Genomic DNA, 22,910 nt, shown 5'->3' with positions numbered 1-22,910 from the left:
GGTAATGGCGGCGCGGTTGCCGTAGCGACGCGGGGCGGCATGGCGGCGGGCGGGCGGCCGCTCAGCCTGTGGCAGCAGCTGTGCGCAGGTGGGCGCCGCGGCCGCGCCTCGCAGCCGGGCCTGCCCGCTGTGTTACGGTGTCCTGCTGGGCGGCCACACCGGCAGCGGCTCGGTTCGGTTCAGCTCCGCAGCCCCGCGGCCGCTCCGTGGTGGCGGGGACAGGGACAGGCTCCCTGAGGCCGGCCCCGAGCTCTGCTGAGGCGCAGGGCAGCAGAGCCTGTCCCGGGCAGGCAGCCTCTGGCCTCAGGAAGCCCTGCTGCTAAATTCTGTACAACCTAAAAAAAAGCCTTTTTTGCTAAATTTTCTCCTGCCCCACAAAGCCCTTTCTGGCAGCTGAGAGCAAGTTCAAATGTGTTTTTACTCAGGATCATTAACGTTATTTTGATGGCCAGCATCTTTCAGAAATGTAATCTTGGTGCCTGCTTCTGTCCTGTGCTGCCTGTAGGGCCAGAAGTATTAGTGCAGGCCTGAGGAAGCAATAACAACATTGCCTCTGTTTGGCGAGGCAGTAATCTGCTCCACAAATGAATCCAGTGCTGTGCTTTGTGGTGGCAAGGGAGTTAGATTACTGCCTTGGGAAAGCAAGAGAGGCGACAGGATTATTGCTATTATCATTGGTATTCAGCAAAGGCAAAACTCACATTATTACAACCTGATTCTAATAATAGTCTCGGTCTTTTTCCCAAACCTGAGGTGACTGAAAATGTTGAGGAGCTGAGACTTCACCTCTGTTGTTCTGTGGTGTCCAAATGATGTTTTCTTCCTTAGTGCTTTGCAAAGCCTTAGAGTAGGTATTTCACGTAAAAATGGCCATTTGTTATGTAGTAATAAAATCTCTTTTCTAATGTGACTCCGCTGAGGCATCTGCACTACCTACAGAAGTGATGATGCCAGTAAATCTCATAATTAAAATGGTGGAGTGGTAAACCTGCTGCTTTGCCTGTAAGAGTCTTCTGTCTTCTGTTTTTGTGTAATCTGTATGTGGTGGCTTTTTTTTTTAATTATTATTATTTTTTTTTTCTTTTCATATTGTCCTGGTTTCAGTTAGAACAGAATTAATTTTCTTCCTAGTAGCTGGTGGAATGCTGTGTTTTGGCTTAGGATGAGAAGAGTGCCAGCCGGGTTAAACCACGACACATATCAGGTCCATTGGCCTTCTCTGTTCTTTTTCTTACCCTGATTCACTCTAACGTAAGTGGATCATGTACTGCTTTTGCATTGTTTTTTGCAAGTGGAGAGAATAGAACTTAGCAATGTCCTGGGCATTTAATTGCTTATAGATGAAAAGCAGTACTATATACTAGTAAAACCGATGATTAATGCCATGAAAGCATATGCATTTTACTTTCATTAAAATATCCTAAATTATTATTTTGGTCAAAATTATTTTTTCCAATAGAGGGTTATTTTATCACTTAGAACCTTGAACTTGAATTAAAGCCAAGGCAAGAGGCTTTAAAGTTCTCCCTTGTTTAAACACTTTAGATTCCCTATTAAAAAAATAGTGATGTTTATTGTTTCAAACTAGCATAAATATCTCTAGAAAGTAATACTTATTTAGAATAAAAATAAGTGTTTTTAAAGTCTCTTGGATAAATGCTGTGCTTCTTTTTACTCAGAGTATGAAGCAGAACAGCCTCTGTGTCCAGATACTCCTGAATCAAAACGACAATCTGTGAGTATAGTTCTATTAAAAATGTTCATAGGGCCTCCTATTTTAAATAACTAAATGGGAAAATTAGGTACCCGCAGAGTAGTCTTATTCATAAAATGAAAACAAAACTACATTTTGTAAACAACTTTTGTGAATTAACAAATGCAATATTCCAAATCATTGCTTTTATTTAAAGCAGCTTGGGTACTGCTGCCCTAAAATTAGATTACCAGCTGTGTTTGGTTTGTACGGCTCACTGTCTTCGTGCTACGACTGTCTGCTTTGCAGGCAGGAGTCAGAAGTATGCAAGGATCTCTTTCTGGTGGTGTCGCAAGCAGACTGAGTTGTGAGATATGCAAAAGAGGAGTAAGCACAGCGAAGGAGTTAATGCCCCACTTTCACATACATAATAGGGCACTTAGATGTGGACACTGTACCCAGCAGAATTAAACTTGATCACACTTGGTCGAGGTCTAATTTTGACCAAGTAAAATCAGTCTAGGAAAACTTGGTTGGCAGACAAAAGCAGTATGTAATTTAAGAAGGACAAACCCATTTATCTCTTTGTCCCCAGCATTTCTATGAGCAGGAAAATTAATTATTTTGAGCATCACATATCATTTAAACTAGCTATCTTTTAGATGCTTTATCTTATTACACTGCATTTAGTTTATTTTGTTATTTTAAAAATCAAGACCTTGTAGTTAAACTTGTCTGACACTTGGTAGGTTTAGACCTTTATATAATGTATCCTCTTTCCCTAAGTGAAACGAACTTCATCACAGGACATTATTAAATTGGAATGGTGAACTCTGTTTGGGACATGTATTAGTCTGGGCATAATTTATTGATGTATTTGCACATTTAATGTCAAAATGTAGTAGTATATCTTTTTATGTTTATGTGTACTTTTTTAATTTCCAAAAAGATCATTTTATGAACTTTGTATATGGTAATGTATGTAATATGGCAGTCATTGACATGCAGAGTATAATAAGCTTGGTGGCCCGATGACATAGTTTTCACAACACGTTTTCATATCAAATGAATGCTAGTGCATTCTTGAGTATAATAGGAGGTATCTGAATTTCTGTGACAGTTATAGTTCACTGTCTATAAGAGTACTCTTCTGGCTCACTGTAACAGTCCGTGTGTTCCTAAAAACAGAAGTAAAATGGTGAACTATCTTTTCTCATGGTGTCTATAATTGGTTCTGCATGGGGAAACTTAAGATTTGGATTTGCATCTGCTCTGAATTTGTCTGCTTGTGCTTTGTTTAAAAAGAAAGTTTATTTTCTTTAAAAGGTGCATGTCATGACTTCTGAACAATATAGAAACAAATATTTAAGCATCTGAATGGAAAAATAGTTATTCAGAAAACATTGCCAATTTTAATTTTCAAAAAATTACTATTTTATACAATGGATAAATTATTTTTTAAACTGTGATACCTCAACAACTTCTTTTAAAAACATTCATGTACCTTCTGTTAGGTTTGGATGTTTTTTATTGAAATGGAAACTACAAAAAAAGTGATTTTTTTTAAGTATGCAGAAAATACTGAAATAACTTAATATTTGGTTTAGAAATTAGAATTATTTTTTTTTTTAACTGAATGACCTTATATAGTTCTTCCTGTTGAATTGGTTCTGTTTTTTACAGTTTGATTGTGGTATTTTTATAGGTTACATTTATCTTGCATTTTTCTTGAACAGGTGTCTTTGGAAGCAGGAATGCTGCAGCTATTATGTATGGGACAATTTTACTCAGCCCCTGCAGCTGATACTGTTGTCCAACAGTTGCTTCCCAGTCCCGAGGCAGCCCCCCTTCCAGAACCGCCTGATCCAAAAATGTGTAAGTAGGAGTGCATCATCTTGAACTCTGCTGTGAATATTTTTCTTGCATTTGACAAGGATTTGTCATTTGTTGTGCTGAAAGTGTTAACAGCTATAAAACCTTTTCTGAAATGGAATTGCACTGGGCTGTATGCAGGGAGCCGGCTTGAGCTCTTTGTCAGTGGAGAAAAACCCAAATGAGATGGTGCACATTTGAAATCTGTAACAGTGTCTAGCTGTTAAGGTAGTTCTACTCTCTTCTGATAAACTGACTTTTTATTTGGCCACTTAAATGAGTGAAAGACAAACGTTTCTGCCTCTAAATTAATAATGAAAAACTAGCATCAATAGACTAAACAGGTAATTAAATCTGAAAACTGCTTTCAAAATATCTTTGCCCAATTGATTACAAACCAGACATAACTGATTTGAGTGGAAACAACTCTAAAGTTTCGTTCTTCCATTTTTAACAATTTCTATATATATTTTTATCAAATTATGAAGTAGTGATGTTACTTTTATTATGCATTTTAGCCCTACATTTGTCTTTTTTTTTCCTTCACCTTTTTCCATTACTTTCTCATTCTGTTTCATCTCTTCCATTCATTCTTGCCCATTAGGAATTCCTGTTGCTATGCAGAAGCAGTGTTACCCTCAGGTTTTGTATATGTAGTGTCCTTCCAATTGTGAACATTTTCTCGCAGTATATGAACCAATTAAAAATATGAAGTAGAGAAAGAAATTCAATGTTTCGTGTATTGCCAGAAGAGGAAACTTGCATGACTTAATCTTTACTGCACACACTAAAACCTGAGTACTTACTGAATGGCAGGCGGTCTGGCTATAAATTGAGGACAATGCTTAGGCCAGTAAGCCAACTCTGCCTCTCTGAGATCCTAGCAGGTTCTATTTTGTTTCTGAGAGGATGGCTCATACTGCTTTCTACAGGGTCATGCTCTCTGTTCCCTCAGGCCCAGTAAACTTCAGTTCCTCACCTGTGGTATTTTCATTTTAAGGGACAGATTTAAACCAGTTTATAAGTTGATAGTGAAAGGTCTTGTTAGGGAAGATGGGAATGTGGGGAAAAGCTGAGAGAGAAACATAGCCTGAGTCTCTTGGGAAGTGTTTAACTATTAGCCTGCATGTCGCACATGTACAATAGCACTGCTGATTTTTGTTTTGTTTTGTTTTGGTTGTTTTTGTGATGCCAGCTGTAGCTGCCTTCTTTTGCATGGAACTCAGTGATGCCAATGTGCATGAGCACTTAGGAAACATGGCAAGTAGACCTCGGTGTAAGAGCAGTGCAGTCATATGAGAGATGCCAACCTAGACAGACCTTTCACTGTGGCAAAATTGGGTATATGGAGAAATGTTCAAATTTCTGAAGGATCTGGGTAGGAAGCAGTTATGAGAAAGAAGTCACAGCACCACTAAAATACAACCTTTTTTCCCTCTGTCTAGAAAGTGAATTTTACAACCAACTGTATTACTGCAGATTGCAAAGGGCATGAGTAGAGACACCCAGAGAGGTTTACATGTAGCTGTAATGGCACTGAGTTTAGCATAGGCTCATTTACTTTTCTTCCTGTCGGGGTAAATTAGTCTGCATTGCTCCTCATTTTCTATGCTAAGCTGCTTCTGACATCTGAGTTTACTCATTTAAAACTAGTCTGACATCTCTGAGGCATGCTGTAGTTTGAAGTGTTAATGTACCTTTGGTTTGAAATTTGCTCAAGTTTATGTGTTTTTGGCTGAAGGAAAGGGAAGACAGATCTGTGGCTGTATCTAAACTGAAAGAATCTGTGCTTAGTTCAAGCTGCAATGGTATTGATAAAATGACTGATACTTGATTTATGCTATCTGATGTTTGTCTTTTTGTGATATCCGAGTGCTTCCCTGTAAGTGAAAGCTGTGCTGTTTTGCTCAGGTTCTCCTCGAGAATACTTAGAGTATTACATCTTTCCAGTGCTCTTACCCGGACTGGCTGAACTTCTACATCAAGCAAAGAAGGAAAAGTGTTTTGAGGTTAGTTCTTAGTTTTCAGTTCAGATCAATGTCAGGAAGTCACAGCCTTTTATTTCACAGTCTGTATTTCTTTATTTAGTCTTTTACAAGAAAACCGATGACAATAATATGAAATAACATATCAAGAGTTGTTTCGGATCTTGCTAGCCTGGAATGTTCTTTTGTCTGGTAATTTAGAACACATTGCATACTCACCACACTTGGTCATTATGCATCTAATTCTCCTTAAATATTCAGTTACATCTAGCATAAGTAGTGTGATAATCCAGACAAACAGGCTTCCTTTCAGACTTGTACATGTCACTCATATGAGAGTGATGTAAAGAACTTGAATTTTACTTAACTGAGTAATGAAATGAACTCTGTTATTTTTTCTGGTCTAACATCCTAGGATAGGTGTATTTTCTATTTTAGCTTTATAATTCTATATAAATTCTATATAAGTGGAAAGCAGAGCATCATTAATGAGCTTATACGAATTGTACTTACAAAAAAATCGTAATCTTCTGTATGTATTTACAAATTTGTTTGTGTGTGTGTGTAAACATATCTAGAGACATTCTTAATTATATGTTGGGAATGTGTAAAAATACATGAGAACTGATACAAGATAAAGCTCACTGTATCAGCATAGCTTAACTCAGTGATAGATTAGGAACTGGTAGTTGTGGGGTTTGCATCATTTCAACTATTTTCTCTAACTGGAAGTATTTTTTTTTTTTCTATTTGTTTCCTACTTTCTGTTTGTCATGAACACTTTTAATTGTAAGGCTTTGCTCCTCTATGTTTTTATGCCTGCAACTGAATCTCTTCTTACTTGCTTCATAATATAAAGAGCAATTAACATAATTGACAATGAAAGTATCTTCCTTTTTGTACATGATGCATATCTGAGGAAAACAGTCTGTGCTGTTTGGGTTATAGATCAAAATGAAAGCTATGTGAGGATGATTTTGTGTGGGTTACTAATCATCTTAGGTCTCAGTCTACCTCCGCTCCAACCACTGGCATATTCCTGTTACAGGCTTATATATATATGGCAATAGACATCATGGAAAAATTACTTGTAAAAATTACATATGTACAGTTTGACACTGACTTACATGTGCTTGGCACAGCAAAAAAGTCACAAGTTCACTTACCAAAATTCACTTAACCGTGCTTGAATGAACACCTCAAACTTGCATTTCAAATCCAATTCTATATTTTTAATAAAAGTATGTTATTTCCATTTTTGCTTAGCCTTCACAAGATTTGTGTCTATAACTGATTGGTTTATAGATGATTGTATATCTATTTATAATTTGTGATAGTACAGGTGAAATAGGGAAGCGGTTCACCTACATGCCATTATGACATGACATCTCTGTACATTATTCCTGCCATCACACTTATGTTATCTGGCCTAGAACAGATTTGATTGAACATATATATTATTCATTACACTTTTAATGAAATTTATATTGATTTTATTTTATTATTTTTTTTTAAGGAAGCAGATCTCCTTTAACAAAAAGGGAAGTCTTAAAGCTGGCTTAAAATACTGTCCTAAAGAGATCTTATGAATTTTGGAAAGTAATAAACTTAATACACTTAATACAAAGTTTGAGAATTCTTAGAAATACTTCAGTTTTCAAACTCAGCACAAATTTGTCTGTACTTTGTCTGTTTTTAATCAGAGATATTTTGCAGAGGTTCAGTGGTCTATAGGTTAGAAAGTATCTGTTCTCAAAATAGATTTTTGTACATTTCTGTGTTGCTTTATAGTAAACTAAGAATAAAAAGCAAATGTGAAGTTTCTGATATCTAGATGCTTCATAAAAAATAGCACAGTTTATCAAAAAGACACTGACTGATTTTTGTTTTAATTTGGAGAAATGTCCTGCTCTCGGTGAAGGAAGTTTAGGAAAGCAAGTTTATGTCCGATGATCATTTTCAGCCATGACATCATTTCCTCCTCCTTTTGAACAATAACTAGTAAAACAATAGCTCTTGATGCTTACCATATAACTCAATATTTGTGTTCTTTTCCATTACTGTCCAGGTATTTGTACTTAGACACTCTTTTTCCTTATCTGACTTAAATGGGTAATTTCTAAGTATACTGTTATTTCATAATAAGTGTGTTGTTCTATATGAATTTGAAGAAAAGACCATGCCATACCTTGCATTAAAATGGAACAGAATTTTAGGATCAACAGCAGAGCCATTAGACACCCTGGAGAAAGTTAAGGACAGGGAGAGGGGTTCTTGTGATAAACACAGCAGAAAATATCTATGAAAATAGGAAGAGAGCAAAGAGTAGAAAGAATCATGGAATTAATGAGACAACAGCAGAGGTAAATGATGAATTGTCATTAAGGTAACTGATATCATAAAGGATGAGATCAGAATACTGTATTTGAATTTTGGCTAGACAAAAGTCATTAAAGACCCTTTACAAAGGGCAGCTCCAATAGAATAAACCAGTGGAAGATAAATGGAAGGAACAGTGGAAGAAAGGGAGGGACAGTAGAAATGACTGCGGTCAGTGTGGCACAGGGCTGGAGGAAGAGAGAGAATTCTGAGGGAGAATGAAGAATGTTTTTTATGAGAGGAACTAAAGGCCTTCATGTTTTGAAGGGAATGAAGAAGAATGAGAAGGGAATGAGAAACGAAGTAGCAGAGCTGTTTAGAAATTGAAACTGGGGTAAGGCAGATTGCATCAGGGGACCAGCTGAGGAATTCAAGGAAGAGATCAGAACAGAGATACCCATGCCTGGGAAAGAAGAATTACAGAATCAGAAGAGAAAGTCGGGAAAGGAAAAGGAAAGGGTTATGCTGAAAATAGTCATTTGTGTAGGAAAGAAATCTTTCAAGATCTTATTTGGAAAGTGACCTAGCAACTTAAACATTTAATTTAAAATAGGCTTTTTTTTTTTTTTTTCTTACCATGTCGTGCAAAAATCTAGAAAAACTATCAGCTTCCAGATATATTTGCAGACTTCAAACTAACGTCAATATGAGAACGGTCAGCAGAAGCTTCATTTTTAAGTTAGGAGTGAAAGAGACCTATTAGGTTGTCCAGTGTATTCCCATGCTGAATTGTGTGGTTTTTGTTTTTTGTTTTTTTTTTTCCTACCATAATTTCTCCTTTGCTTTATCCTATCTGCTGTCAAATGTCTCTGGGGGAAAGACTATTTTCTTAAATCTCTGCTCTCATGAGGCTTAAGTAATGCATTCATTTTTCAAAATTAAAACTGATCGATGTTTAACATTTTTATTATCATAACTTTGATGTTTCATTCTGGTTGGCAATTGCAGAAAGAGGTTGCTGTAGCAGACTCTGTAATCATAGAATCATTTAGGTTGGAAAAGACCTATAAGATCATCTAGTCCAACCTTTAACCTATCATATGGAATATGTTTTATTTTATAGTATGTTAGATCAGGGATAGTAAATGGAAGATCTTTTGATAACTTTTCAATCTCCTGATCCTTGATCACCAATGTTTCTGTATGATTATTACAAAACAAGTCATACTTAAGCTGAAAAATGAAAAATGAATTCTAATTATAATTAGTTCACAAAGACATCTGCAGGTTAACAATGCACATTGTGCAGATATTTCCTGTGTTTATCCTGATTCACGTAGCATAGGAGGAATGTGTCAAAGACAGGTCAATTTATATCATTTTTTCCTTCTATAAATGTTCACTGCTGTGCAACTAAAGATTTAATTGACTGACAAAGTGAACTGTTTCCTGGCAAAAAAATAACAAAAGAAAAAATGTTCAGATTGAATTCTTCCCTGATAAGCTCACTGAATCTGACAAGAATAAAATGAATTTGTTTCCTTTGATAACTGTTTTGACAACACTGCTCTGATTGCTGCAAATTTATTGCAAAGGAAAAACAATTTGCTTAAAACAGATTAAATTAAAACTGCTAGATTAAATTGAATTTTGTTGTCAAAGTATAGAGTTTATTCTCTGAAAGAATTCACTGAGTAATTGGACCCAGTTTAGTACTGTAATTGAGAATAGCTGTATGAGAATGATCAGACACTGTTGTTTTCAGCTTCTGTTCAAGTAAAAAATGTAAATTTATCATCTAAAATAAGCTGTAGAAATCTTTCCAGTGAAGGTGTTGGTCTCTTAAAGCTTAGGTGCTTGGCTTCTAGGAACAGTGCCTGGTATTATCCTGACAAGTGTGAAAATTCATTAGGGAGATGTGTGTTTCTACACAGCCAAGCACTGTAATGGAGCTCTGTATGAACCCTGAAGGTTTTTTTTTTTGTCATGAAAGAGATCATAAAGACACATGGGGTGCAGGACTGATAGCTGTGTTGTCATGTTCAAAGCAGTTTTCTTTCTTTTCTGTGGATGCCCAAGTGTATGTCTACCTATGATAAGATTCACCTTGGAAAGTAGATGCATTCTGGGGAATTATCTAGGGCTGCCAAACAGTCTAACTGTATTCCTCGCTATTGTCATCCCCTAGTTACGTGACTACCCCATGTCCTTCACCATGCAGTCAGCACCTTGTGTAATGTTTCGCATCCACTCACCTGTGGCTGGAATTTAACAGTGACCATCAATTTATGCCATGTGCTAGTATCCCAAACCATGAAGCTATATAGAGCACTTCTTTTCTGCCTCTGTTTACATCTCCCAGATTTTTTTACTTCATACTCATGCAGCACAGGGAGTGACATGTATGATGAAGGTAATACATAGAGTCAAGTCATCCTTCATGCATTAAATCTCTGATTACGTAGTTATTCTACTTTTCTTAGCAAGTGGTAGTATTTCCATCATTTCTTACATTTATTCAAAGCTCCAACCTCTTTCATGCTATCTAGCAGTATCACAAATGCATTTGACCAGGTTGAATTGTTTTCCTAAAAAGTAATAATTGCAGTTGAGTCCCCCATCTGACAGGGTAAGGGTTACCTTCTGGGTAGGGATAACCTTTCTCTTTGCTAAACGGCTTTATTTTGATAAAGCACTCAATGCCTCTCTTCAGCAGGGGCTAAGTATTCACTGTCAGGTTGTGTATGTCCATAACACATCTTGTGTAAGAGTGGTCTGGAAGAAACTAGATAAATTCTGTTATTCTGACCAGCAGTCTAGGTTGTGTTTTCTGTATCGTGGCTACTCTGGTTTCTGAAATGCTGAATAAGCACCTGTAGTCATTTGTACACTTAATCTGCAAGGATGTAATGCAGAGAGGAAACCTCTAAGAAAAGAAAGGCTATAATCAATTCTGTATTGATCAAAACTCATGCTTTGAATTTTGAACTCAAGAAGTATTTTATAGCATGTAGTGCAGTCCAGATAAATAGGGCCTGGCTGCGTGACTCGCTAAGGATACCTAACTGCAAAGCATTTTGCCAAATTCCCCTTAGTGGTGAAGATATCTCCGAAGTGGGAACAAAGGGCACTATCATTTTGCTCCAAGACTCCAGACTTTGAATTTTTTTTGCCTGATTGCAATGTGTACAGTGTCTGTGATTGTTGTTGCATGTGCTTGATTTGTGCCTTCTTTTCCGGACTACCCAGTGGATGATTTTGTCAGAGCAGCCATATAATACGCTGGGGGGGTGTCTAAGTATGCACAATGCGTTCAAGCTGGTTCCATGCAAGAGGAAACAATATTCATCGGTGTTCTTTCTAAGCCTTGGAATCTTATGAAGTATTTTAAGTATGATAACAGAGCTTTGAACAGAATGGCAAGTAATTTACAACAGATTTTCATATATGAGTTCTGTTAATTTCTTTGCAATGAGATTGCCACTAAGAAAGATTGCCCTTCAGAGATATTTGTTATAGCTATACTGCAGCAAATATCAAGATAGTATATGTAAAATTTTCTCACTCATTTTTTAACTTGGCTTGAAAGCATTCCACAAAAGGTCTAAAATTTTGGCTGAGCCACTGGCTGTTGGCAGTAGCAATATTAAAGTAGACAGAGTAATGTACTGTATATTTTATTTAATAAAAGCAGTCAATTTAGCTTCTGTTCCTCTCCACTAGTAAAAACATGTGACCAATCCAAAGATAATAAATAATTTGAAACTATCTTCTGTCTTTAGAGAAAAAGGACAAAATTTATTGCCTGTGATTTCCTAACAGAGTGGTTATACAAGTAAGTTGATCATGGCTTTTACTATTAATTATGCCCAGTGATTCAAATACATTAATTTACAAATTGAATAGCTGCAATTTAAACTAAGTTGTTTTCTATTTTTTTTTTTTCATTATCAGCCACAACCCAAAGAGGAAAGATGAGTCATTCACAGAATTCTTTTCCATTCCTTTTGTTAACAACTGGCTAAAGAACCAGTAAGTTATTGCAGTATTCAGAGTAACCTTTTATCTTTTTATTCTTTTCCTTCAGTTATTACAAAAAAGTAATAGAGCTTCAATGCATTATAATTTTCCCCTCTGAATGCCCATTCTTGTGTGCAGCAGAGAACTATGTGATGCTTTCTAACTTTGCCATGCATTAGTTGCAAGGTATTTTGTACCGGCATTGTTCTCAGATAAATTGGTTTAGAATTCTTAAACATTTTAATTGTTGCAGAGTGTGGGACATTTGAATAGCCTGGTAGTATTATGAATATATTTCTCTTAAGGAACAAAGCAATGTTTTCAGTGTTGCTGTGGAAATATTTGAGGATACGTAGTCTAGAAATTCTTTCCCTAGCTGTAAGTAGCAGTTTTGAAAATACCTGTAATAATCCTTGGCATTAGAATGCATTTATGCTGATATTTATGACTTTGCATTTGAGAAATGAACATTTCTTTTGGCAGTCTCAGTCTTAGGTTCCTCATTATTACTGTAGAACCAAGCGACACATCAGTTTTGAGAAAATGTTACTGTCCTTGAGGTTACAGTTTGTTTTCAATCTAGCTGTTGTATGAGAAAAGAGAAGTAATATGCTACAGTGAGAGAATAAAAAAAAAAAAATGAAGGTTAGATTTGGAAGAACTTTTCTGTTAGAAAACTTAATTGGAGACTAGATTGGTGGTTGGTTAAAACTTAGAGATGAGCATCTTTGCAGGCATGTTTGTTTTGTTATGCTACTTACGTGGAAATTGAGCTTTCTTGAACTTCTGTCATGTGAAATTTAGAGTAAAATCCTTTGGAGAAGCTTTAAGCTTTGAGTCAGAGTAAAGCTCATTGGCATTTACTGGTCTTTGGAGACAAATTGGTGATTAAGACACAGTTACTTTGGCTGTCTTAGAGGTAGTCATGTAGTTAAAGCTGTGTAGGAAGCTTCTGAGCTTCTTTCTGTGATGACCCAGTTCATCTCAACTCTGTTACGTTCAGGTACCTGCTGCTACATCGTACTGCCCAGCCAGTGTTGTTCAAACCTACCATTGATGGGACTCTTGTAATAGTTTCATTCTCTAAATCACTTGGCCTTGCCAACAAAATTCCTGTTTAATGCAGTAGGGTTGTCCTACTCAATTCTTATGCATACTGAGGAGCCATTGGACAGTAAGGCAATTCTGATACCATCGAATTGTGAGGGTGGACATCTGTACCTAAGATAACAAAGATCAGTTTTACAAACATTTCCTCTTGGAAGTAAAGGTGACCTAAGTTGTTCCCTGCTCTCTCCTGTTCTTCAGCATGCTTCTAGCCAGCCTAATATCACCCTGTTGGGGAAGATGCTTGGTTATTCTGATCAGGGACTTCCCCTGAGCTAGAAATGCCTCTGCCAAAATATAAGGGGTTTGTATAGCTATTTAAATTGTAGATTGTTTCTCCAGTCTGGTTCACCTGGGAGCCAGGCAGGCCTTTGCATTGGCACAAATGAAAGATTAAAATGAAGGGCTTGGGGCAAGGTGAAGAGAACAAATGAGCTGGTAAGATATAGAGGTGGTGGCAGGAACTGCTTAAGTCAGCTTTGCCAACAAGAGAAATACACTGTGGAATCACAGCCTGAATGACTCATAGCTTCTGTTCGGACTTGGGCTCCTGAATAACGTAGTGACGGATCCACAAGGACACTGAAGAGTCAGAGTCCTATTTAAATTGATACACACTTGATCTGAAATCCTCTAAACAATTAGGCCTTTAAAAATAATTTATTAAAAATCAACTTTTTGTGAACACATTAAAATTACAGATTTCTCAACAAGTATTGCTTATAAAGTAATCATTATTAGAGCAAACTGAAAGATTGCAATATTAAATGGGAATGAGAATTTATTATTATGTCCTGGATATGACATTTAAAATGTAATTGAATCTGTACATTTTATTGTCACTTCCATTTTTAACTGTAGTACAGGTTTTATGTTTTAATAGGATCAGAATATATGTAACAGAATATGCTAAAAATTGTTGGTCAGGTTTTCATGGGAAACTTCCTTATTCCAACCTTTTAGATGGTATATTAAAGAAACAGAAGAAAAAGGTGTTGCTACAGGTTTAAGGAGTAAACTCTTCTGTTGATTTTTTAGTTACATGTCTAAATTTGAAAAGCATAATGGAAGGTCTATTAAAGAGGAACACATTTCTAAACCGTATTAAAATAGGGTTTATGATTGTGAAGCTGTCTTCATGCTTAAAAAGATATAAAAAATAAAACAAAAAAAAAGAAGGTTAAATATTTCTTCTGCAGAGATCCAGCTTTTTTAATATATTCCACACTTGAGTATGACTTTTTTTGGCTCTCTTCCAGTGCCTCCAGTTTTTTCTTTGATGTTAATTTTTTTAAGAATAGTCAAAGCCACAGTCTTAAGAGCCTCACTCCCCATATGATGTGTTTCTAAATGAGATCTTGCAGCCTACTTTTTCTTTAAAAGGAGAGCCAAACACTGCATCAGCTTCCAGAATTTTGAATGCAAACATTGTAGCTTCAAAAGCTGGTTGCTGTAGGTGAAGAAGTTGGTAAAATTACTTCAAATTTGTTTCCAGCTTTAGTATTTACAATAATTGCTATGACATCATTAGATAAAAGCCTTAGTATAGTTACCTTGTCTTCCGCTGTGCCCTGTATAGTACCAACAGCACTGACAAAATGTTATATCCCGTGGGAATCCTTGATTACTGAAGCAGATTTCAAAAGCAGGAGAGGGAGCAGCTTCAACGCTGACTGGTAATCTACGTTTCAATTCCAGAAGAGCACAAAGCATTTGTATTGTCTTAAAGATACTTTAAGACAACACAATTTGTGTTGTCTAAAGCTGTACCTTTTAGAAGACAGAAAGCTGTAGTTTTAACAGGCAACTAACAAAAGTTTTTGGAAACTTACTAGCATACATACTGATGTCCCTGTCCTACATTCAAGACCAATGATATAGTCAAATAAATAAATCTAATTAAAGTCTTGGATGTTTTTGCACTCCTTCTTTAAACATGCTAATGAGGAACACAGTTGCCTTTTGTCAGTATTTGCCAGTGGTGTTTCTGGTTGAATAGCAGTGAAGCTCAATCACAAGTAACCAGACTGTATATACTGAACCAGGGAGAAGGAAAGAGCTTGACCTGTGTTTATGCCCTGATCCTACTTCATCTTTGCTTTTCTACCATAGATAGGCTGAGATTTTGAGCATCACAGGAGTATCATTAGCCAACCCTCTTGAGTCTATTTAATGGAAGAAATAGGTAGAAAACAATTTTAAATAAAAATGTTCCACTGCTCTGAAAAATACTGGCATTATAAATGTCTGCTGTCACATGGATTTAATAATATGACAGTATCATTCAAGTTCATCTTCTAACTTACGTTCAGTGAAGGAAAATGGTGTATGGATCTGGGTTAGTAATAACTGTGTATTTTTCTGGCTGTTGCAGATTAGTCTTTGCTTATATTACAGGGATTATAGGAACTGAAGAAGCCTTTTATAAATAAACATTTGTTTGCAAAAGCTGATTTATCTGCATTTCCTCATTTTCTGTATAAAGATATTTACCTGATACTCAGTTCAGAAGGTCACATTTCCTGGTTTAATATCTGTGTATACTGAAACAAATGTGCAGATATAGAGCAAATAAATTTATCATTGCTTTAATAAAGTGGCCAGATTATATTTATTTACTTATTTATAAATGGTTACTAAATATGAAGTAGTGGCTTTTTGCCAAATATCTGCATATGAATTTATACGCATTGATTTTTTTTTTCTCCCCTTCATCCATTCCCAGTATTCTAATTAGACAAAGCGTGCTGGTCTCAGCTGCCTTTACAGTTGACTTCATTGTCAGTTCTCAGATGGCCAATAGGGGTAATTTTGCATGGGTGACTGATTTCTTTCTTTCCATAACATGCCCATTTTCTACAGGCTTTGCTTTCTGCACACTTGTATTTCACTGGTCTATGTCTAAGTTAGCCTTTTTTAGTATAGATTTCATTTGCATGATGTTTTCTCTTTATTTTTCTCTTAATAATTTGATCTTTACCTTTTTAGTGTAATGAGCAGCATCTTTACTTATTATAATAGAAAAATCCAACAGATATGTCTGTATGGATTTTATTCGTTGTGGATCTAAGCAAAGAATTGAATTCTTCCACGTTACTGGAATGTCAAATTAATGAAGGAGAAAATTTTTGATTTAAAAACAGTGTTTTGGAAAATTGCATTGTCAGAACTTCTGTCACAAAGTTTATATATAAAATATTTATATTGCATAATGGTGTTTTATGAGGCTGAGGTTTTATGGCTACAAATCCTGATGCAGCACCATAACTTGCCTTAATTTACGTAAAGATTGTCAAAATGGCAATGAGAAAATTGAAACTGTATTAGTGGTTTGTGATGTCTTCCTAATGTTGCTGTTAGAGCACTAATTAGAGACTATTGATGCTACTGTTCATTGTTCATGTTTATAGGATATGAGGTCTGATTTAAAGTATACAAACATAAATGGAAAATTCTCCACTGACATCAGTGGACTTTGGAATGGGTCTATGTTTGGTTTCCTTCAGTCCAGTGCTGCACTCTTAAAGAAAGCATAAATATTTGTCCCACAAAGGAGAGAATTGAGGCAACAAAGGGAGAGCTGAGTTTTATCATTAAAATGGATAAGTTCTGCACATGTAGAGAGCATATTAAGGGGGAAGAAAGCCACTATAGTTTTCAGACAGAAACTAAGACAAAAGATACTTCTTGTGTTATTATTTTGGCTTCTTGCTGTGCTTTCTCTTCTTCTTCTTCTTTTGTTGTTCTCTTGTATTCTTGTTACCATTCACCTGTTCTACCTCATTCTCTGTTATATGACCCTGCGTCCTTACTTACCAAATGTCTCATGTTAGTTCCATACCATATTTTCTTTTTACTACATCTTTCCTTCATTATAAATAGGTAGATAACTATATCAGTAGTTTGTGTTAACAGATGCATACATATTATCATTATGACCACTTTGATAATATTTCTGAATGTATTTTTATAGTTTTATTATACTGCAATATTTTGGGGACAGTAACAGTTTATTTCTAAATGCCAATAACTTATCTAGATTTATTTATTTTTTTTTGCTACTACAGTTACGAATGATAATGGATGCACAAAATTGTCCCCATTCTAAAGTCTTTATGTAGAAGTAGGTAATAACCTGAATGAAACTGCATGGAGTAGATATTTTTTCCTAAATGTTTTGTGGTGAAAGGAAAGCAGGACTAAACTCTTGGGTTTTCCAGCACTGTGAATATGGAGGTGTGGAAGGGGTTGAATATATCTAGCTGACACTAATGTATTTTACATTAGATTTATTCATCCTTTTATCAAAAACCATAAGATTAATCAAGGCTGAAGTTTGCATATTTTTTCTTTTGGTGATAGCAATTAAACAGATGATTTAAAAGTGAAATGTTTGTTTCTTCACAATCTATTGCCTTTATGTTTGAGGGTTTTCAAAGTAAAAAAGCATGAGCCAGCAAAGCTGTGGAAGATTCAGAGAATAGAAGCAGGCAAAAGGGGTCAAAATATTTTGTGTTTTTATTTTTTTATTCTTCATTTAGCTATTGACAGCATCAAGGAACTGTTACTTGGAGAAGGTGATAGAGAAGAGTTCAGACAGTTAGCAGGAGTCACACTTCAAAACGTCTGCTCATTTGCACTTCCTTTCTTCAGAAAGTTAAATTGGGTTATGCCCACATTCACAGTCCTTCAGAAATATGCCCTTCATATAATGCACAAAAATGTTTTCTTAATGAGGATTTTTTTTCTTCAAATGTTTTCTCTAATTATAGTGTGTTTAGATTACTGCAAAAGAAAACCAGTGGTTAGTGTTTTCTTTCTGACTGTCAAATGGTTGCGTTAATACTAATAATGTTAAGAGAGGTCTCAGTTCACACTCAATTTGGCCTGTGGAAATGTTCCAGGAGTATTTTTATCAAGTGTCTGTAGGAATCTTTCCCTGGAAACTTGTGAGGTTCATGCAGTGATACTGTAATATGTGGTTAATATATCTAATTGCTTTTAAATACCAGGTCAGATAAATCAGTATTTCAGTCTCACTTTCTGTCAGCAGTAGTCTTCCTGCTTTTTGGGTAGATATTACATACTTAATAGTATGTATAAGAAGAGATTCTATAGACCTTTTTTTTTAAAAAAAAAACATTTATAGATTTTTTTTTTTTGACTATAATATTTCTAGATTCTCTGAGTGGGAATAAGAAATACTGGAAATTTAAAAGAAATCTACTTTGACAAATTTACAGAGAAAATCTTTTGATTGTTTAGGCCAACAATCAAAAGTACTTTCCAAACCTAATACTTTATCAGAATCCTTTTTTAAAAGTTAAGCAGATCACCATGTTCATTTATTTGACTGTCTTGTATTTCTTCCTATTCTTTGGTCTGTTCTTTTGTCTTTTGGATTATGAATTCTGTAGTGACTCTGTCACTGCATGTGTTCATACATGATATAAATATTCAAGAACAATAACCATCACAGTCAAATTAAAGGTGGAGTGGTTTGGGCTGTCATCTTGAAACTTCCAGGCCTCCAGAGGGCCTGATGCTTGTTATGAAGGGTTACTTCATTATTTCAAGAGACTAGCTTTCTGAAAAGAGAGAAAACCCTCATCATTTATTGACTGCACCTGGGTACTTCACTGTCACCTGCACTCCATCCTGTCACAGGTACTGGCGCTCTGTAGCTAGCACAGTGGTCTTGCAGGCACCTTGCTGCAAGACTGGTGGTTTGATTTGGAGGTTTTCTGTTACTGTTAGGAAATGGATTGGGGAAAAAGAAAAAAAAAAAAAAAGAGCAATTACAAAATCCTGAATTACACATGGTGATTTTTTCCTTGATTATTATTATTATTATTTTTATTTCCTTTTCAAGGAAGGAGTTAGACCTATCTGTAGGACAGATGGGAGATTAGTGACAACTGAGGTTTTTGGACTTAGCTGCACAACCATACTGACTGTATACAGAGTCCATCAGTGTGACTGTGAGCCTGCTCCTGTTTGCTGACAAAAAGGTGCAGGTTCCTTGTCTGTTTTGCTGACAAGAAAATGGAGGTTCTTCCCCCTCCTTGCAAGTTCATTGAGAAACCCAGATTCTCTCCAGGAGGAGATGAGACACACATAGAATCATAGAATTTCATGAGTTGGAAGGGACCCACAAGTCCAACTCCTGTCTCCACACAGGGCCACCTCAAAATCAGACCCTATGTCTGAGTGCGTTGTCCAAATGCTCCTTGACCTCTGTCAGGCTTGGTGCCATGACCACTGCCCTGGGCAGCTGTCCTAGTGCCTGATCATTCACTGGGTGCAGAACCTTTCCCTAACCCCCAGCCTGACCCTCCCCTGTCCCAGCTCTGTGCTGTTCCCTCGGGTCCTGTCGCTGTCCCCAGAGAGCAGAGCTCAGCGCCTGCCCCTCAGCTCCCCTCAGCTCCCCTCGTGAGGGAGCTGCAGGCCGCCATGAGGCCTACCCTTGGCCTGCTCTGGGCTGAGCAAACCAAGGGACTTTATAACTCTAGTGTTGCTCTAATAGCAATTGTCTGTCAGTTATGCCACAGAGCCAGTATACTTGTTTCTTGTTACCATGTTTTAACAGGAAAGGAACTAGTATGGTTAGTCCATCTTCATGGTTGTTTTTTTTTGACTGTAGTCTGCCCAGGATAAGATAATTTTTATGGATACTTCGTGCCTTCAGTAAGAACGTCTTTCAGTACCTCATACATCTATTTAATGAAAGCCTTTTTTATTTCTTCTGGGTGCTAAATTCCACCTGCATAATGTACTGTAATTAGTAAGTATCGCACATAATCAGGATCTGTAAAATCTTGATTGCTCAGAAAGCAAGAAACACGTTTATTGGCATTTAACTGTCCTCTGGTCAGTGCCTGCTTTATTCAAGTTTGGCAAAATATATACTTCAGAAAAAACATTTTATTGATACTTTTTTACAGGTGCAACTTACTTTATTCAATATATGATAGATATCAAAATAGATATTAAAATGTTTAGTATGTGGACATTTAAGAGTGTGCATAATCAAAGATCGAATAAGCAGAATGTAGCTACGGTGCATTTCACTGTCAGTTTTAATCTTCTTGGAGTCATACAGCTGTCTTCTGCCACAAATGACATATTTCCTCTTTTCCTTGTTCACTGCTGATGGGTGATTACCTCTGCTCAGATTCTATTTTTATTTGACCTGAAGCCAATTGCATATATTCTCTTAGATAAAAATGGACCTGACATTACTTTTGTTCCCTAAAGCTGCCCTGCTGAAATGATTGATATTTGCCAGTGAATGTCATACTGAAAATTAAGTCCCATTTTTTATGCTTGATTTTATATTGGTTTCTCAAATTTAGTGTGGGATTCTAAACTACATACTTTTATAATTTATAAATGAAAACAATGCAATGCTAGAGTTGGCCTTGCAGATGTATTCCTTCTTAGGAAAGTTCAGTGTCTTTGAAATAACTGCTGTAAAATATGTAGGTCTTCCTGTGATTTTTACACTCTAAGATTTGGTTTTCAAAAAGATCAAAAATAGAACAGTGAATGAAAGCCTATCAGCCAAACCAGCACAGTCCAACTTCATATTTTTAAGTCTGATGATAGAAGGAGTTAGCTCAGGAAGCCTTGCTTATCTAGCACTTATAAATTCCCTTGAGCGGTAGAAATGCTAATTAATGTTCACAGAACTAAAACTGTTTAGCTTAATGGAAGGACCTCTTTTTATTTTCGCCTTATTTCCACTCTTCCAAACAGACTGAGTTTTTCTTTCACATTGAAATAAATGTAGGCCAAAACCCAGCTGACATGACGATGAGACCAATTTAGCTGAGTGTACTGACTCAAACGGTGTAGTCAGTAGAGTGCTAGATAACAGTTAAGATTGTGCTCAAAGTTGAAGTGTTCCTTCAGTGAAGACAAGCCCTAAGAGAAAGGCCTTGGAGAGCATAGGAAGCTTACTAGGGCAGAGACTAATAGAAATTAAATTAAGTGAAAGGAAAATGTAAGCTGTCAAGCCTCCTAGCCTGAGCTGGAATATACTTATATTTCCTAAAGAAACAGAAAAGTAATGCTTTAGCCAGTAAGTGCAGAACTGGATGAATAGCTTGTTTATCTATGGTCTTTGTAGGATATGTGTCTTTATTATATAAATATTATAAATATTCCTGCAGAGTTTGCATATGTCACTAGTTTTGTTCAAGTAGGCATACTTTAAGACTAATACTGATAAAAACATATTTGGTAGTTAAATCCAAGTGATTGTTGAGTCCAAACTCATGTTGTGGTCTTCCAAGTCAAAGCTGTGATCAGTCCGTGTCCCATGCCGGGAGTGTGGCACCATTCTAACATTGTGCCAAGCCTACTGCTTATAAATGGTGTTTTCATAAATAGTAACATTACTGCTCTATATTTCTCTATTGGCTTTAAAGACTATATATTATATTCATTATAAAAGAAATCCATATAAATTAATGTAATTTCCTCTTCCAGATAGATGTGTTTTGATCAATGTATGTGAGAAATAAATTAACATCCATAGAAAATGTTTTTTTGCAAAGCACGGCTTGATACTGTGATTTGAATTTTTGTTAGTGATGGCTGAAATGTAATTATAGTTTCTCATTAAAAATAGCTGCAACAGAATCACCAGAAATGCTCTCAATTACTATATATTGTGGCTGAAAATTGTTAACTTTACATATCTGTTCCTTTCTTTTATCACCAAGCGATGTGTATACATTATCAAAAGTAAAATTTCAGCCTTTTAAGAGCTCCTTTAGATGTTTCTGAGCATGGATGCATGTTTATGCCTACACAACTATCTTTTTTTTTCATTTTTCAGTACATTTCACTTTTAACTGAAATTATAAGGTAGCTGAATGTACTAAAAAGTATTTAAGTTGTACGACTTTAAACATTAAGTTATAAACATTTATGTGATAAAATTGTTCATTGTTGCATGCACATTAGAACCTTCTCTGCTTTACAAATGGCATGTCTCTGTCTCTCACTCCCTTCCCACCACCAGCCCAAACTCTACCATAGTGGTAGGAATTTAAAATCCATGTAGAAGAGCAAGAAAGATTACTGCATTTGATATGCTATTTGTATATTACTGTTTTAAGGAAGAAGTGATTGTAATGTACAAAAGATACATTTTTAAAGGAGGTATTCTTTGCACCTTTTATCTCAGTATCTCAGAGTAATAAGATATTTTAACTTTCAAGCACGTGAACAACCTTTCTCTTTTTTTGTAAAATATATTGCTAAAGAAGAAAGTCATTTACTTGTAAGGGCTGTCTTTTACAAAATCTGATTTTTTTTAAATGTATTTTTTACTTTTTTAGTCCTAGGCGACCAATGCCTCTGTCTTTCCACCTATCAGAAGAAGAAGCATGCATAATAATTCAGTCGTTCTGGAGAGGTTATCGGGTAAGAGTAATCTATAATTACTTTGCTTGATGTTGAATTTGTAGGACTGTGAAGGCCGTAGGGAAAATCCTTACATAAATTTTAAGTAGGGGATACTATAAATAGCTGTTGAGACCCTCATGGTTCATTGGCTTTGGATGTTGCTATGCCTTATGCCTGGTGACTACAATTTCTTCACAGGCATTTATGCTGATGTAATCGCCCTGTTTTCCTCATAAAATCCACTGAAGGTTGGAATATTATTTTTTTTATGAGTTGATCTTTGGCTAGTTGCTAAAGTGTTACTTGGCTTCATTCAGGGATATTTAAGTGAGTGTAGAGGTACACAAAGAGGACTGGTGAGATCTGTACAGAAATAGAAGCATATAGAAACAAAGATAAAATTGAGACAAAGAACAAGACGGGAGATACAGGAAAGGAATGAAGGCTGTTATTCAAGGAAAGGAAAAACAAAATGGTAAGCAGGTATGGCAAGCCAT

The 22,910-nt window shown here is 36.0% G+C and overlaps 1 protein-coding gene across 1 annotated transcript; it reads left to right on the top strand.

Moving 5' to 3' along the window:
• The first annotated feature begins 39 nt into the window (after nt 1–39).
• IQCK (IQ motif containing K) lies at nt 40–22,394 on the top strand. Its single transcript, XM_032197759.1, has 5 exons — nt 40–88; nt 1,680–1,735; nt 3,430–3,568; nt 5,477–5,574; nt 22,347–22,394. The coding sequence occupies exons 1-5, from the start codon at nt 40–42 to the stop codon at nt 22,350–22,352; spliced, it is 348 nt and encodes a 115-aa protein (XP_032053650.1). The 3' UTR covers nt 22,353–22,394.
• Nucleotides 22,395–22,910: the final 516 nt, after the last annotated feature.

Source organism: Aythya fuligula, chromosome 15 (genome assembly GCF_009819795.1).
Source record: "Aythya fuligula isolate bAytFul2 chromosome 15, bAytFul2.pri, whole genome shotgun sequence".
Taxonomy (NCBI): domain Eukaryota; kingdom Metazoa; phylum Chordata; class Aves; order Anseriformes; family Anatidae; genus Aythya; species Aythya fuligula.
This window is presented reverse-complemented; position numbering and strand designations above follow the sequence as displayed.

Excerpts from the sequence above, each read along its gene's own strand:
- IQCK (XM_032197759.1), top strand. The coding sequence starts at position 40 with ATGGCGGCGGGCGGGCGGCCGCTCAGCCTGTGGCAGCAGCTGTGCGCA. Across the intron at positions 89-1,679 it reads GTGGCAGCAGCTGTGCGCAG|AGTATGAAGCAGAACAGCCT; the intron begins GTGGGCGCCGCG and ends CTTTTTACTCAG. Across the intron at positions 3,569-5,476 it reads ACCGCCTGATCCAAAAATGT|GTTCTCCTCGAGAATACTTA; the intron begins GTAAGTAGGAGT and ends TGTTTTGCTCAG.